At 36.0% G+C, this 16,632-nt stretch overlaps 1 protein-coding gene across 1 annotated transcript in view; it reads right to left on the reverse strand.

The window, feature by feature from the left end:
• The window catches only part of LOC126191464 (myosin-VIIa-like), a 389,317-nt gene that overhangs the window by 2,748 nt on the left and 369,937 nt on the right, over positions 1-16,632 (reverse strand). The window contains exon 38 of the mRNA XM_049932341.1: positions 13,551-13,720. Coding sequence (XP_049788298.1) covers positions 13,551-13,720 — 170 coding nt within the window. The remainder of the gene's footprint in view (positions 1-13,550; positions 13,721-16,632) is intronic.

Consider the following 16,632-nt stretch of genomic DNA (forward strand, 5'->3'; position numbering starts at 1 on the left):
AATGAACTATTAACTAAATATTATTGTGGAACATTAATATTTTGTATTTAAGTTATTAATACTAATAAATATTTTTGAAAGAAATTTCTGCTGCATTATAGTCAAATGGCAGAAATTTCTTTCAAAATTTTCTACATGACTGTGGTCTCCCATGAAGGAAAAAAACATTATTAATAAATAGCTGCCATTAAAATACAAGACTACTTTTCTCAGCGCTCTGCATTACTCTGAGAAAATGCAAAGAACATTACCCATTGATTTTGAATACAAGCCACTAACTCTCTTTCAAAATTAATTTATTTACTGCTTTTACCTACTAAAGCTGCAGTCTTGTTATCTAATGCAGATTTATATTCATTTTTATTTTCATATTCATATTTATTATCAAGCACTGACCACATACATGATATTGGCTTCATCAGATATACACAGATAATAAGTAAATACTTTTAGACACATACGTAAGTGATAAATATACAAAATATATAACACTATTATGAAAAGGAAAGTTGCTACGCACCATATAGCAGAGTTGCTGAGTTGCAGATAGGCACAACAAAAAGACTCTCACAATTAAAGCTTTCAGCCATTAAGGCCTTCATCAACAATACACACACACACACACACACACACACACACACACACACACACACACACGTGCGCGAATGCAACTCACACATGTAACTGCAGTCTCAGGCACTGAAACCACACTGTGGTTGATGTCCTGCAATATATGTGGATGACATAAACTGAATCACTTGAAAATGGCATAAAAGGTCAAAACCTGGGTCATAATTAAATAAACAACAATAGTCAAATGGCAGTGTCTACATCTACATCTACATTTATACTCCACAAGCCACCCAACGGTGTGTGGCGGAGGGCACTTTACGTGTCACTGTCATTACCTCCCTTTTCTGTTCCAGTCGCATATGGTTCGTGGGAAGAACGACTGTCTGAAAGCCTCCGTGCATGCTCGAATCTCTCTAATTTTACATTCATGATCTCCTCAGGAGGTATAGTATGGGGAAGCAATATATTCGATGCCTCATCCAGAAACGCACCCTCTCGAAACCTGGCGAGCAAGCTACACTGCGATGCAGAGCGCCCCTCTTGCAGAGTGTGCCACTTTGAGTTTGCTAAATATCTCCGTAATGCTATCACGGTTACCAAATAACCCTGTGACGAAACGCGCCGCTCTTCTTTGGATCTTCTCTATCTCTTCCGTCAACCCGATCTGGTACGGATCCCACACTGATGAGCAATACTCAAGTATAGGTCGAACAAGTGTTTTGTATGCCACCTCCTTTGTTGATGGACTACATTTTCTGTGCTCTGTGTTCATTTAAAAATTACTGTATGACTGTTGCTCAGCAACATCAAAAACTGTTTACAATAAACAATATTACTAACTCAGTAGAGAAATAGATGAAATACAAAATATACATAACGACAAGTTACCTACATGTAACAAAAAGCAGTTTCAGTACATTAATTTTGCACATTGATGTTAATTGTTACATTTCGTTTAAATACCATTTCACTGTAAAACAATTTTTTGATGAAATACTCTTACGTATTTAGATAATTTATTATACAGCTTTAATCCCTGGTATCCATACTGTTGTTTATTTCCTTCAAGCTGCAAACATTCACCAGTTCTTATGTTGTATTTGTGTATAGAGCTGTTTGGGGCATAGTAATGTATATTTTTCCTGACATACACTAATGTCTGGAAAATATATTCACAGTGACATTGAAGATCCTTAACTCCTTAAATAGTTTAAGGTAGTCAGACCACATACTCTTTTCTTAGCAAGCAAACTTGTCAGTATGACTTTGAGGTAGTGGGATCACAGTCAGTAACTTGTTTTATTACTATAACTCAAAATGTTTCCAAATGTTAGCTGTCTGTCCGCACAAGAGACAGTTCCACATTCCTATAGGTTCTCCTTTTTGATAGCATCTGTAGAACACAATGAATGAATAATATGCTGAAGATTCTTCCATCTTTTATGTGTAGATGATGTCTCACAAACTTCAGTCTTCTTCCGGCAACAATTTTGTGCAGACTGTGTAGACCAATTATTCTCAGCACTTCATAATCTGAAATTTTTTCACAACAGCTAATCTTCAAAATTCTTCTGAAGTATCATTGATAAAAAATATTGAGCTTGTGTGCTGATTTTTATGGAATTTTTGTGGTCTCACACATTCATCTGGCCATAGGCGGATGACAGAGAAATAGAGCCAAAATTCTGTGGACATACTTATAAAGTCTAATTGCTGTAAGGATCATTAGATTAGATTAGATTAGTTTTTCATTCCATAGATCTGTGTTGAGGAGATCCTCATGGGTGTGGAACATGTCAATTCTAATAGTATGAATATATACAATACAATTTGTTTCTATTAAAAAATTCGTCAATGGAGTAGAAGGAGTTGGCCACTAGTGTTAAGTCTTTCAGGCTCCTTTTAAACTGATCTTTATTTGTAACAAAATTTTTTATGTTTGCTGGCAAATTATTGAAGATGAGTGTTCGTGAGTAGTGGACCCCTTTTTGAACTAAAGTAAGTGCTTTTAAGTCCTTGTGCAGATAATTTTTGTTCCTGGTATTGTATGTATGAACTGAGCTGTTTGTTGGAAAAAGAGATATATTATTTAAGACAAATTTCATTAAGGATTAAATATACTGACAGGCAGTAGTTAGTATACCCAGTTCTTTGAAGATGTTTCTACAAGACGTCCGTGAGTTTACTCCACAAATAATACGTATTACACGCTTTTGGACTCTGAAAACTTTTGTTTGACTTGAAGAGTTACCCCAAAATATTATACCATATGACATTATGGAATGAAAGTAGGCAAAGTATGCAAGCTTTTTCACTTTTATGTCGCCTATGTCTGCTAACATTCAAATTGCAAATACAGATTTGTTAAGGTGTTTCTGCAGTTCTGTGGTGTGCTCCTCCCAACTGAATTTATTATCAAGTTGTAATCCCAGGAATTTAAGACTGTCAACCTCTTCTATCTGCTCTTCTTCGTACTTTATGCATATGCTGGGTGGAAACCTCTTACAGGTTCTGAATTGCATATAGTGAGTCTTTTCGAAGTTTAATGTCAGTGAGTTGGCTTTAAACCATTTATTAATATCCATGAAAATATCATTAGCAGATCTTTTTAGAACTACACTCAACATATTATTTATTGCAATACTTGTGTCATCTGCAAACAAAACGAACTCTGCTTCTGGCAGTGTAACTGATGAGAGATCATTAATGTACACAAGAAAAAGCAATGGCCCTAAGATGGATCCTTGTGGGACACCACATGTAATTTCTTCCCATTCTGATGATGACAGATGACTTAATTCACTAGTCCCTTGCACTGACACTCTTTGTTTCCTGTTAGCTAGGTATGACTTGAACCATTTTGCAGCACTGCCCGTGACACCATAGAATTCTAATTTATTTAAAAGGATGTTGTGGTTTGCACAATCGAATGCCTTTGACAAATCACAGAAAATACCTGCTGCTTGTAACTTGTTATTTAATGAATTAAGTACATTTTCACTGTAGGTGTAAACAGCCTTTTCGATATCAGAACCCTTCAGAAATCCAAACTGTGTTCTTGATAATATGTTATTTGTGGTCAGATGGTTGAGAAGCTGCCTATACATTACTTTTTCTAAAATTTTTGAGAATGCTGGCGAAAGTGAAATCGGTCTGTAGTTTGATGGCATCTCTTTATCCCCTTTCTTGAATAGAGGCTTAACATCTGCATATTTCAGCCAGTCAGGAAATGTTCCAGTTATGACTGGTTACACAAGTAACTTAGAATTGTACTAAACTCACAAGAACATGCCTTAATTAACTTTGTTGATATTTCATCGTAACCACTAGAATGCTTTGTTTTTAAAGATTTTATTACGGAAGTTATTTCTTTTGGTGAAGTGAGTGACAAATTCATGTACCTGAAGCTATTTGTAAAGGCTAGTTTCAGATATTCAAGGGCATTATTTACTGATCCTGACAATCCCATTCTATCAGTAACGTATATAAAGTACTTGTTAAATAGATTTGCCACACTATGCCCATTGGTTACTAATGTGTCATCTACCCTTAGTGCTATTTGCTCCTGTTCCTTTCTGGTTCTACCAGTCTCCTCTTTCACTAAATCCCATATTGTTTTTATTTTGTTCCCTGACATTGCTATCTTCTTCTCATAGTGCATTTGTTTAGATGCCTGAATTACTTTTTTCAATATTTTACAGTATTCCTTGTATTTAGCTAAATCATCAGCATTGGAGCTATTCTTGGTCGACAGATACATTTTCCTTTTTGTCTTACAGGAAATCTTTATTCCTTGTGTGATCCATGGTTTTATTATAGACTTCTGTTTAATTTGAGTAACTTTTAGAGGAAAACAGTTTTCAAACATGGTACTGACATTGTTCGTGAATGTGTTATATTTTTCATTCATGTCATGAGCACTATAAACATCTTTCCAGTTCATATCTTTGAGCAGTTTTCTAAAACACTCAATTTTTGGTTGATTGAATACTCTCCTGTACTCAGATTTAGCAGTCTTGATAATCTGCTTAGTATTTACATCTAAAACAAGGAGCTGCATGCCATGATCTGACAGTCCATTTATTACAGGTTTTATGATATGATTTTGTTCCTTTGATTTGTCTATAAAAATTTTATCAATGGCTGTCCTTGAAGATTTAGTGATCCTAGTTGGAAAGTTTACAATGTGAGTTAGATTGAAAAACAACATTACTAACTGCAGTAAATGTTTACTGGAAGATTGAATTAGAAAATCTGTATTAAAGTCACCAGCAATCAAAATTTCTTTGTTTCTTCCTGTTAAATAACCCAAAAGAGCTTCTAGATGATTTATGAATAGATTATAATTTCCTGCAGGTGCTCGGTAAATACTTACTATTATATAGGATCTGTTATGGAACTCTACTTCTGTTGCACATGCTTCTAGATGCTGCTCTAAACAGAATTTATTAATGTCAATGTTCTTGAATTTATGGCAGTTTTTAATAAATGTGGCAACTTCTCCTCCATCCATAATTACTCTGCAGAAGTAGGAAGCTAGCTTAAATCCTGAAATGTCTAACATATCTATACCAGTTGTCACTTGATGTTCAGAGAGGCAGATTATGTCAATTTGGTTAGATGAATTCATTTCATCGATACAAATGAGTAGTTCATCAACTTTATTTCTGAGTCCCGGAATGTTCTGGTGTAATAAAGATAACTGATACTGCATACTAATGGGATTATAACTGCTTTGGTGAAGATGAACTGGCAGTTTCTGATTACTTTCTGTTAAACATTGTTTAAATGGAGGCTGTATGCTAAAATCTGACTCCTGTTCATCTGTTTTCTCAAACTGAGTGTGTCTGCCGATCTCTCTTAAAACTCGCTTTCTATCCACCTTCCCTATCCTAAAAAAGGCATCCCTCTGACACCTGTGACCACTGGTATTTTACCACTTGTGACAGTGTCCCCCCTTAAGTTTTCTGCAATCAACCCATACAGTTTTCCCTTCCCTTTCCCATTGAGGTGAAGGCCATATCTAGTGCAGTCCCACCTATCAATAGCATCCACAGGAATCAAACCAATATGGGACCCTATATCCGTCCTAAGCAGCCACTCCAACTCCAAGTTGACCCTCCCTACAGAAGAGTTCAAAAGAGGCCGATCATGGTGTCTCAACACAGACACAAATCCCACACTCGTATGTTTCGTTGCTGATGCTATCTTCACCAGGTCACTCTCTATGGAATATTCAGAGTCTCTGTCAATGCTGTTTCCCAGACCACCCACTATAATCACGGCATCCTCCTTCATGAAATCCTTGCATAAAGAACCTATATCCTCTGTTACCTGACCCAGATTTGCACTAGGCTTGAAAAAGTTTGTGACCTGGTACTCTGGACCTAGATTTTCCTGCAGTAGTTGGCCAACATCTCTACCATGGGAACTACCTAATAACAGAACTTTCTTTCTCTTTACAAATTTCCCTACCCTTTTCAAGTCCTTGAAAGCTTGTTATGCACTTTCTACAGCTTCAGCTACATGAGGCTCATCCGATTCTGGCTGAGGCAACAGGTCAAATTTATTTTCAAGATTTATCACAAAGCTGTCTGATGCTCTCCTTTTCCTGTTCGCTCTATTACCTGTTGCCACTTCCCATCTCTGTTCACCCTTCTCCCTCTTTAACCTGTCCAGATCCTCCCTTGCCTTGTCTAGGTCAGCTTGAAGAGCTACAGTTTTCTCTTACTGTTCCAGTATTTTCCTATCTCTACTGTAGATCCTACAATACCACTGTTGAGCCTCATTTATGTCCCCATTTCCCACGCCACTACATTTGCCCCAATGAAAGAAACTACAACACCCATCACACCATACCCTGGAACTAATGATCCTATGGCATGTCACACACTTCTCACTCATGGCAAAAACAGAAATCGTATAAACTGATTTAAGTACTGACTAATACGTAAACAAAGAACCCTAGAAACTATTCAGGCAGATATAAATAAATTGAAAGAGTAATGAATAAAAAAACTGGTGATTACATATAAGTTTAATTCACTGTTTACTTACGATACACGCGTGAAATTAAGCCTAAAATCTGTGCTATAGACGCGAGAAGGAAAATAAACTTCTTACCCTGTTTAATCTTATTTAACACTCCACTAACACTTCCACTAATGTACCAACACCTATATTATATTTATAACACCTGTAGATGTTTAAAAATAGCTTAATAACAACGCTTTTTATAATTATTTAGTGCAGCAAATACTCAAAGAGTGCGCGTCGGCGCAGTGTTGCCAATATTCATTGGAAACTTGCAGAAGCTTTCCCAGTTCTGTGGGTGATGTCTGCATCTACATCCCCATTATCACAGATAACGCTGCCAAGATATGGAAACTGATCAACATCTTGTGGTGCCTTCTGTTGCACTATAACTGAGATATGAGGGTGGTTTGAAAAGTTCTCAGAATGGAATAGAAAAAAAGTACTTACATCACTGAAACTTCTTTTATTTTTCAATGTAGTCTTGTTGTAGATTAATGCACTTGGTCCAATGATGTTCCAGAGCCTTGATCCCATCTCGAAAATAAGTTTCCTCCATGCCTGCAAAATAGTTGTCAACTCTGACTCTCAATTCTTCGTTTGAAGTGATTTAGCTATGGCGACAGCACATGTGTTTGGGCGCGCAATGTCTTGATGGAAGATGAATTTCTTCCTTTTTTCACGAATCTTTTGTTGCAAATTGGCCAGGAGGTTAGCATAGTATTCTCCAGTAATTTTTTGCCCAGTGAGGAGGTAATCTAGAATCCCCTTCGCATCCCAGAACACTGATGCCATGACCTTTCCTGCCGAAGGAATTGTCTTTGTTTTTCTTTGGTGGCAGAGAATCAACATGTTTCCACTGCTTTTATTGTCTTTTTGTCTCTGTGGTATATTAGTGCACGAAAGTTTCATCTGTGGTCAAAAGCAGGCACAAAAAAATCTTGTTCGTTTCTCGCAAAATGGGTCAAACTCTGTCCCGATATGTCCGTTCTCATGCGTTTTTGATCCAGCGTCAAGAATTATGGCACCCATCTTGCAGATAATTTTTTCAATCCAAATTCTTCAGTTAAAATGTGATACACCCTTTCTGATTACATCTGGCAAGTGTGAGCAATTTCACACACTTCCAATCGGTGATTGTCCATGACCATTTTGTGCACTTTTGCAATGATTTCTGGAGTAGTGACACATCTTGGCCAACCACTGCACGCATCGTTGTCTAAGCTCTCCCAACCAAATTTAAATTCATTTGTCCACTTGGCAACAGTTGAATATGAAGGAGCAGAGACCCCCGGTATAGTATAGAAATCAGTAGGAATGTCCTTTGCTTTCATACCTTTCTTTATGAAGTACTTAATCACTACTCGAATCTCGATTTTTTCCATCTTCACAAATCACTATGCAGGAACAACAGAGCCACGTCAACACCACAGCTCTCTTTCAAGAGCACTGATGTAGCACCTATTTACAGGCAACAGTCCAGTGAATATCACGTGAATGCACTAGCACTGACCTCTCATGGTGATTCCGAGAACTTTTCACACTACCCTCATAGATACATTCCCACTTCTTATGAACATGGTTTTTGAATAACAACAGTGTAAAACATAGCTCAATCTGTGGTTTTATTTGGTGTAACACATCTGTAGAATTGTTCTTAGGACCAGGTGTCCTTCCTTTCTTGAGTTGAGAAATTGTTGTGGCCTCCTCTTCTTGCACAAATGGTTTGACTGCTATTGCTGCAGCATGGGGTATGTATATCATTACTCTTCAATTTGTTCTGGAGTTCATCTTCCTCATCTCATATTTCTTCTGGCAATAGTGTCTCAAGTATATGTTTGGCATAATCCTTCTAATTGACTGTCACTGAATTGTCAAATTTCTCAATGGTCGGTAGAGTTAGACTTGATTTAACTCAATTACATCAAATGATGAGCTGTAGTTGTGGAGGAAAAGGAAGTGAATGTGCAAGGCAGTTAAAAAGTGTTATGCTGGTGTACATTTTGAAGATCATTTAGGGGTCTACCATAACCAACAATCATACTTATTTATATATAAAACAACTCACAGCAACTAGCAGAGTATTTAAACATGATGTCATTGGGTTAGCCCTTCGCTTACAATTTTGTAAGGAATGTCCCAAACGTTTAATTGTTATGGATTTTGAACATTCCAAGCTATTGTTCAGTTTTTGTCCATAAGACTCAATCCTTATTGTTGGGTAGGAATGGTTGATTTTTGTGAATTTTGAATAATCTTAACTAAGATCTCTGACATTTTATTTACATACATCCTCATTTTCTGAGGTGTTGGAAGTTGAATTTCAGGGTGGACCTTGTTCAAGTTTGTGCATTAAATGTCCAACAACTTCTTCAACAGCTAGATATTTTCTCCATCAGTTGTCTCTGTTCCCTATCCCAAAAATAATCATATTATGGTAACCTATCATTATGCTATCAAACAAAAACTTAAATTAGAAGCCGCCTGTGAGTTAGCTACTTTACTGAACATTTTTATGAAATTATGATATGTGCTGAAATGAAGTTTGCCAAAAATTCTGCACCCACAAGGTCAGCTCAAGTATAAGCCAGAATCTTAAAGAGCTATAATCACTTATGATAAAAGCTTTTACTAGAATTTTCATTTAACATTTCCTCCCATTTGATTTTCAATTTTTCTTTTATTCTTTAAATGAATTTTACCTCATCACCAGCCTTTAGTAAATTCATATTTAATTCTCATATAATTTCAGTTTTCTTACACTGAAGTACTTAACTGATGTGATATCCATTTCATCAGTCTCTCGCAGCTTCTGGTCATTATATGCATAATACAATGAAATGAGATGGCAGCTTGTATAGACACACATCATGTTCATGCGAAAAAAAATGAAAAGTATACCAGTAAAAGTAGCATGTGCACAAATTTTAGTGATCAAATCAGAAAGTTAAATGATCATATAAATACTCTTCAACTAACAGTTAAAGTTCTAATGAGTGACATGAAAAAACTTACATCTGAAAAGTGTGAGCCTTCATGAAAATTGCATGTACTTTTGCATGATAACCAAACTGTTCCAAATATGAGTATGAAAAACTAACGTCTAAAAAGTGTGAACTGTTATCACTACGAAAATCATGTACACTTATGGATGATAGTCATACTCTCCCAAATAAGTGTGCTGCATTTGCTACTGAAACAAGTGCTAATGATAAACATGAAAGTGTGAAGTATGATGGCAACAAAGTTTGTAAACAGCACAGCAGTGGAGCAGACGAAAAAATGAGACACTGTGACAACAGAGACAAGAATCAATCACAAAAAAGGTACAATGTTCTTTTCTTAACAATCTACCATGGCAGAAATCTGGTGAGTATTTTACAAGACAATAATAAAGACTTCCAAGCAATGGGAATAGTAAAACTGTGTGCAAATATGAAAAATGTTGCCGATGTCAACCTGCAGGAAAAAATGAAACATGAAACTGAATATGTCATGTGATAGCTGGTGCCAACGATGTCACAAAAAACGAGGCACAAAATTGCATGGGTCAACAAGGAGATATGAAAGATGAGTATTGAAGTCAAACAGATGTGTGCCTCATTTGGAAATCAGAATAGTTACAGGTAAAATGGACAGTATATAATGAATAAAACAGAGCACTTGGGCGAATACTCAAATCAATCAAAATTGCTGTTTTTATAGTGAGTGAATTAGATGGGTGCAAGGAAGGGGAAGTATATGGCTACAAGCTAAGCAATTATGAATTCATAAACTTTTACTGTAGAAGGGCACATAAAGGTGGAGGGGTATACATCTGTAGTAGAAATGATATAGCATGTGAAAAAGTCGAATAGACTGATGATATGAGTAAAGAAATGATACTTGAGGCTGTGCAGCACTAAATTTGAAGCTAGGGAACAACAGCCTGATTATAGCAGCTCTTTATAGATCACCTAGAAGCAATAGTGTAGAATTTTTCAGTTGTCTGGAACACCTGATGGAGAAGACATCAGCATGTAAAAAACATGTGCTGTTAGAAACATCAACTTAGACTCTTTAAATAATAGCAATCATTATTTGTGTTATGTTGACTTACTTCAGTGTTGTAACTATTATCATGTAAACTTAGAACCTACAAGAATAACGGTTGAAAAACAGTCATGCATTCACCACATTGTCACAAACATAACAAAGGAGGACAAATGTAACCACTGTAGAAAACAACTCATCTGAGCAGAGCCCTTATTATGGAAATTTATGTAGGTTGAAATGGCTCTGAGCACTATGGGACTTAACATCTGAGGTCATCAGTCCCCTAGAACTTAGAACTACTTAAACCTAACTAACCTAAGGACATCACACACATCCATGCCCAAGGCAGGATTAGAACCTGCGACCGTAGCAGTCACTCGGGTCCAGACTGGAGCACCTAGAACCGCTCGGCCAAAATTTTTGTAGGGACAACAGATATAACTAAAAGTGATTCATTTATGTATAAAAGAAAATTTAATTATAATAAACTTAAGAGGGCATTAGGCAATGAATAATGGGAACCAGTTGACAATGCAACAAATGTGAAGGATAAATGAGGAAATTTCAACAAATTATCCAACAAAACTTTAAATGAAACTTGTCCTTTAGTAAAACAAGTAAACAAAGCTATTAATCACAAAGTTGAGAATTTCCCTCTAGAAATCAATGAACTGAGAGAGAACATGAGAGATTGTTACATACTCTTTAGAGATACTAAATTACTAAACTATTTAACAAAATACAAACTGTTCAGAAAAAAATACAGTGATTCCTTCACTAACCTTAAAGCTCAGAAATATGCCTATCAAATAAGCAACTCAACCTACAGTAGTAAAACAGTCTGGAAAATACTGTATAAAGAATGTGGGGAGCAGCAATCTCACAAACACACCAGCCTACCAATAAAAGAAAATGACAATATAACTCGTGACTGGCAAGCTTTTGGGGCCAGTGGCTCCTTCTTCAGGCAGAAGAGTTGAAGGGGAAGGAAGAGTGAAGGAAAAAGACTGGAGAGGTCTAGGAAAAGAGGTGGATTTTGGGAAAGTCACACAGATCCACAGGTTAGGAGAGACTTACCATATGGGATGAGAAGAAAAGACTGATTGTTGGGGATTGCATTGGACAAGCAGGAAACAGTGTGTCAAGCTAACTTGTAAAAGGAATGAATAGTTCATAACCAAATCAGCCCACAAGATACTTCAATCTGGTGTTCCACAAGGAAGTATCTTGGGGTCTTTTCTGTTTCTTGTGTATATAAATGATTTAATTGAACCCCAAAACACCAAGATCATAAGCTATGCTAATGACACATCTTTTGTCAGCTGGGGCCGTGATATGCAAACTACTACTTACAGTCAATTATAATTTTCTGTCAGGTTATCTTACTGCAAATAAGCTATTCATAAATGGAGAGAAGACAATGGCAATGCAATTTATGTTTAGCTATAATTAGAACATAACTCTATCTACACCTCCATTGGCCGTTAGCTAACAAACAAACACAAATTTTTGGGTATAATTGTTGATGAGCGCCTGTCATGGAAAGAACACATAGACTATATTTGCAAGGAAATCAGTACAAATGTGTATCTACTGAAAAGGGTCTCAGCCTTCCTAGACCATGATAGCTTTAGACAAATATACTTCAGAGTGATACATCCAGATCTTCAGTATAGTACTGAGATATTGGATGGGGCACCAGCTATTTATACAGACAGACTCTTCAGACTCCAAAAAAGGTAGTAAGTAGCCAAGGTACACAGGAGAGAGCCCTGTAGAGAAATCTTCAGAAAATATAAAAGACTAACCATCTGCACTGTATACATACTGCAGTTAATAATGTTTGTGAAATAAAATCCAGAATATAATGTAACAAACAGTAATGTACATAGGAACAATACATGGGGAAAAAAAAAGACTGCAGAGCATAGTCCACATACAATAGGAGCCGTCTTCTACAACAGACTTCTGTCTGACCTCAAGAGAGCTATGGTAATTTAAACATTTTAAAGAGTAAACTTGAGCATTTATTACTAGAGAAAAGTTGTTATTCAGTAGAGGATTTCAAGCTGTAATCTCCCTTTGTGAAATAGTGTATTTAGCATAAGTTTGTTTTTGCACCAAAAAGATGATAATTTCTGACCACTATTTGTATCAATGTGGGCACTTATGTATGCTAACTAAACCTTTGTATGTGTGAACTAAAATCTATAACAATGTCCAAAAACTGGTTGTTATATGGACAGCAAACAAACAAATAAATAAACAAAAAAATGATAATGCAGAATGTAAGTGTTGGCAAAATTGAGTGAGAAGGAAAACCACAATGACAATAACTTTTTGTCCTTTCCTTTACTCATGGAAGTTCTTGGCAAACTGGAAGAAGCCTTGCAGCATGTGTTACAGCTGTGAAAATTTCACTAAAATCAAAGTGTTATTGAATGACAGAACTGATTTGAAGGAGCTTCTGCCCAATCTCAACAATGATTACATTCTTGTTGTCAGTTAATTTAGTCTCAATACTTCATCTTCTGCTCTTTTAATTAAATTAATTCTAAGCATGAGTTATAACTAAATATTGTCCTTGGAAATGTAATAAACAAAACAGAAGCTCCCATAATTTTGCGTATTTCAAGAGCAATCCGTATCACAAATTTGAGCATATTGAGGCTAAAAAGTAGGAAAAGAAATTGAGAGGGCTGGAAAAAAAACCAGCAAAGCATATAGGTTTCTTATTAGCTAATCCAAAATTCTTGCAATTCTTTTTGTTCTTTTCTTGGATTAAAAGCTTCCCTTTCTCATGTCCTGTTGACTTGATGAAGATACTTAACCTCATGGGCCAGTAAACAGTGATATTTTGTTATACCTGTAAAAAACCTATACTATGTAGAAAGTGATTCATTGCTCACCTTTGTAGTTGGATGTATAATACTAATCCCATTCTTGTTTATTCCTACTATAATTACTTCAGGATACTTTGGTTCTGTGGCTTGTTTAACGTCAAAGAAAGCAGAACCAAATGTTGGCCACTTATAAATATATGTCAGGAATGCTTGTTTTGCTTCATCAGCTGTCATACCTAGATATAAAACATGAAATACAAATTATAGTCAGTAAGTAATGGTGTGTGTGTTTTAACATAAATCTGTTAAAGCTGCTTTAAAATAACCCATGCAAAGGCATCAACTTGGTTTTTATTTTTTTTCCCCTTACAGTTGCAGATTTATTCTTTAGGGAATAACAGGTTCATTGCATAGAGGCATAAATCTTTTCTGCTGGTTTCTGTTCAAGAATACCTGTTCCTATCTCCTTACAGAATAACAGGTTCATTGTACAAAGGAATAAATCTTTTCTGCTGGTTTGCATGTAAGATCATCTCTTCCAACACTATCACCTTAGGAAACAATTAATTCTCACACTATCCCTTCTTTATACTCATCATTGCTCCACATTTATGTTTTTATTGTGTACTTGTTTACAATAAATATATTACAAATCTGATGTAACTCCCTTTTGGTAGCAGTAACACCTCTGCCAATCCCACTTAGTATTGCTATTTATTCTCCTAACAAGGAAACATCATCAACTTGACATCACATTTTAAGGAGAAAAAAGCACACAAGCAAGACATCAGCCATAGTAATTGACCACACATGAAAATTTGGACCATAATTTTCATAGTAAGCAGTTACAACTATTTGAAGATACACCGTTTAAACTTTTGCATACACTGTTTGTCATTCGCACAGCCCCACTGGGGCCACTTAATGTCCAAGTGCAAAGCACTTTGCAGTGTAGTGAGTAAGAGGTTTGTGAAATACTGTTTTGACATTGGTAACATGCTTTCTATATTGTGGCAAAGTGTGTGGTTTTTAACCTATAGCTGGTGCCAGAGATTTCTTTGGTTTGAACATTTTTATGTAGCGATGCACAAATACAGTGTAAAAGAATGGAATGAATGAGTGTGTCATTAAAAAGTAGTGTATCACTATTTAATTATTAACATCACTTGTGTACATTATTTTCTTTGAATTTTAAAAATGCCATTGTTCAAGTGCATTTGCCAGAAATGCACTATTCTTCAAGGTGACTGGTATTATTAAATTTTAAATTGAAAATCATTTTAATTATCATTAACCATAAGAATTATTCAATTGCTAAGGTTTATTCATTTTATTTATTTTGAGGCATGAATACAGCTGTAGCAGTCAACACAAGAATATTGTTAAAATGATATTGAAAGTATATGTGCATGAGGTTGAAATATTATGTCCTCTTATTACTTACTATTTTTCACATAAAATAACATGTATGCTAGAACAAAATTTCACATTACAACTTCTCCCTCCTCTTTCCTAGCCCTCAACATCCCACAAACAGGAGAGTTCTAGTCAGCACTCCAGTGCATAATACTTCACACTGGGGCTTTAGGCAGCTGAAGTGGGGCAGAGCGAGCGACAAAAACAAACTGCAGACATGAAAGTTTAGAAGTTGTACTTTCAGAAGGTCATAACTGCATACTGCCAGAATTATCACCCAAATTTTCACTTGGGACCGACTACTGGGGCTGATATCTTGCTAGTGTGGTGTTTTCTGCTTAAAATGTGTGGTCAGTTTGCTGATGTTCATAATTTTATGAGTTCATAATTTTTCGAGCTAACGCTCTTGCTACTTGGTCCCCATACAATGTTTTTCTTAACTGAAGTAGTTTTTCACGAACACAGAATTGCTCATATCACCTGTCTCTCTCATTAAATGCAATAAATCTACAATGACATATGCTAGTTACAAGGCTTTAACCACCCTGTACGTAGTTCTAACAAAACTCTGAAGATCAGAAAAATTCCTCAAACATTAGAACAGACTATAATCCACCCATTCTACATAACAGCCCAGGTAACCAGATGTACATCTTTCTTAAACCACACATATAAGATTTTCTCAGAATTCTAAAAACTTTATAGACTTTAAGAAGGCATATGAATGTGATAATAGCTCTATGGTTTTGAAAAATCTTTTTAAAAAATTGTACTCCAACCAAAATTAATCAGGTTGATAGAACCCAGCAAAAAATGTATTCTGAGGAAAATGTTCTGAGCTGTTTCTCATAAAAGCAGCTGCAAGAAAGGGATACTGCTTGTCACTACAAGTGTCCATCCATGTATTTGAATATACAGGTTGGGTCAAAAAGGACTTTACAGCTTTGAAATGATATAGAAATTTATTGAGACAACTTATAGAATAGGTAGTTGTGTCATTTTGTAGCAAACAACCTTAAGTTTGATTCATGTAGAGGCTCGAATCTCATTCTGCCACCAGGAGCACCAATGTAGTGAACAGTTAAAATGCTTACTTTCACTGGTATTGTGTCTCTGGATACACTCAAATACTTTGTAATTCCACAGATCAATGCAGGTGACCAAGAGGGGATAGTTACTATCAGCAGCACAGTGCACCACCTCATTTCCTCATAGAAATTTGAGGTTTCCTTGATAATCGCTTCCCAGGTCAGTGGATTGGCCTTGAAGGAACAATCGCATGGCCAGCTCGCTCCCCAGACTTGATACCACTGGATTTCCTTCTCTGGGGTTTCATTAAAGACCATGTGCTTCTTCATCCCCTACCAAACAATTTAGTTGACCTGAAAAGTTGGATCTACACTGCTGTTACACAAGTTATGCCCAATTTTCTGTAATGAGTATGGGAAGAAATTGATTACTTGTGAGACGTTTGCCACATCAAAAATAGTAGTCACACTGAACCAAAATGACAACTGACACTTTTACGTGAAACTTGAAGTTGTTTGCTACAAAATGACAAATCTACTGATTCTGTAAGTTATCTCAATAAGTTTCTTTACCATTCCAAAATTGTAAAGTCCTTTTTGACTCACCTTGTATAATGAGAGAATGGAACTGTCTGGAATTCACTAATGTCCTTGCTCTTCTGTCCAAAAATGTTCAGGAAATTACTACAGAAAATAGCACTGAA

This window comes from Schistocerca cancellata, chromosome 6 (assembly GCF_023864275.1).
Source record: "Schistocerca cancellata isolate TAMUIC-IGC-003103 chromosome 6, iqSchCanc2.1, whole genome shotgun sequence".
NCBI classification, from domain to species: Eukaryota; Metazoa; Arthropoda; class Insecta; order Orthoptera; family Acrididae; genus Schistocerca; species Schistocerca cancellata.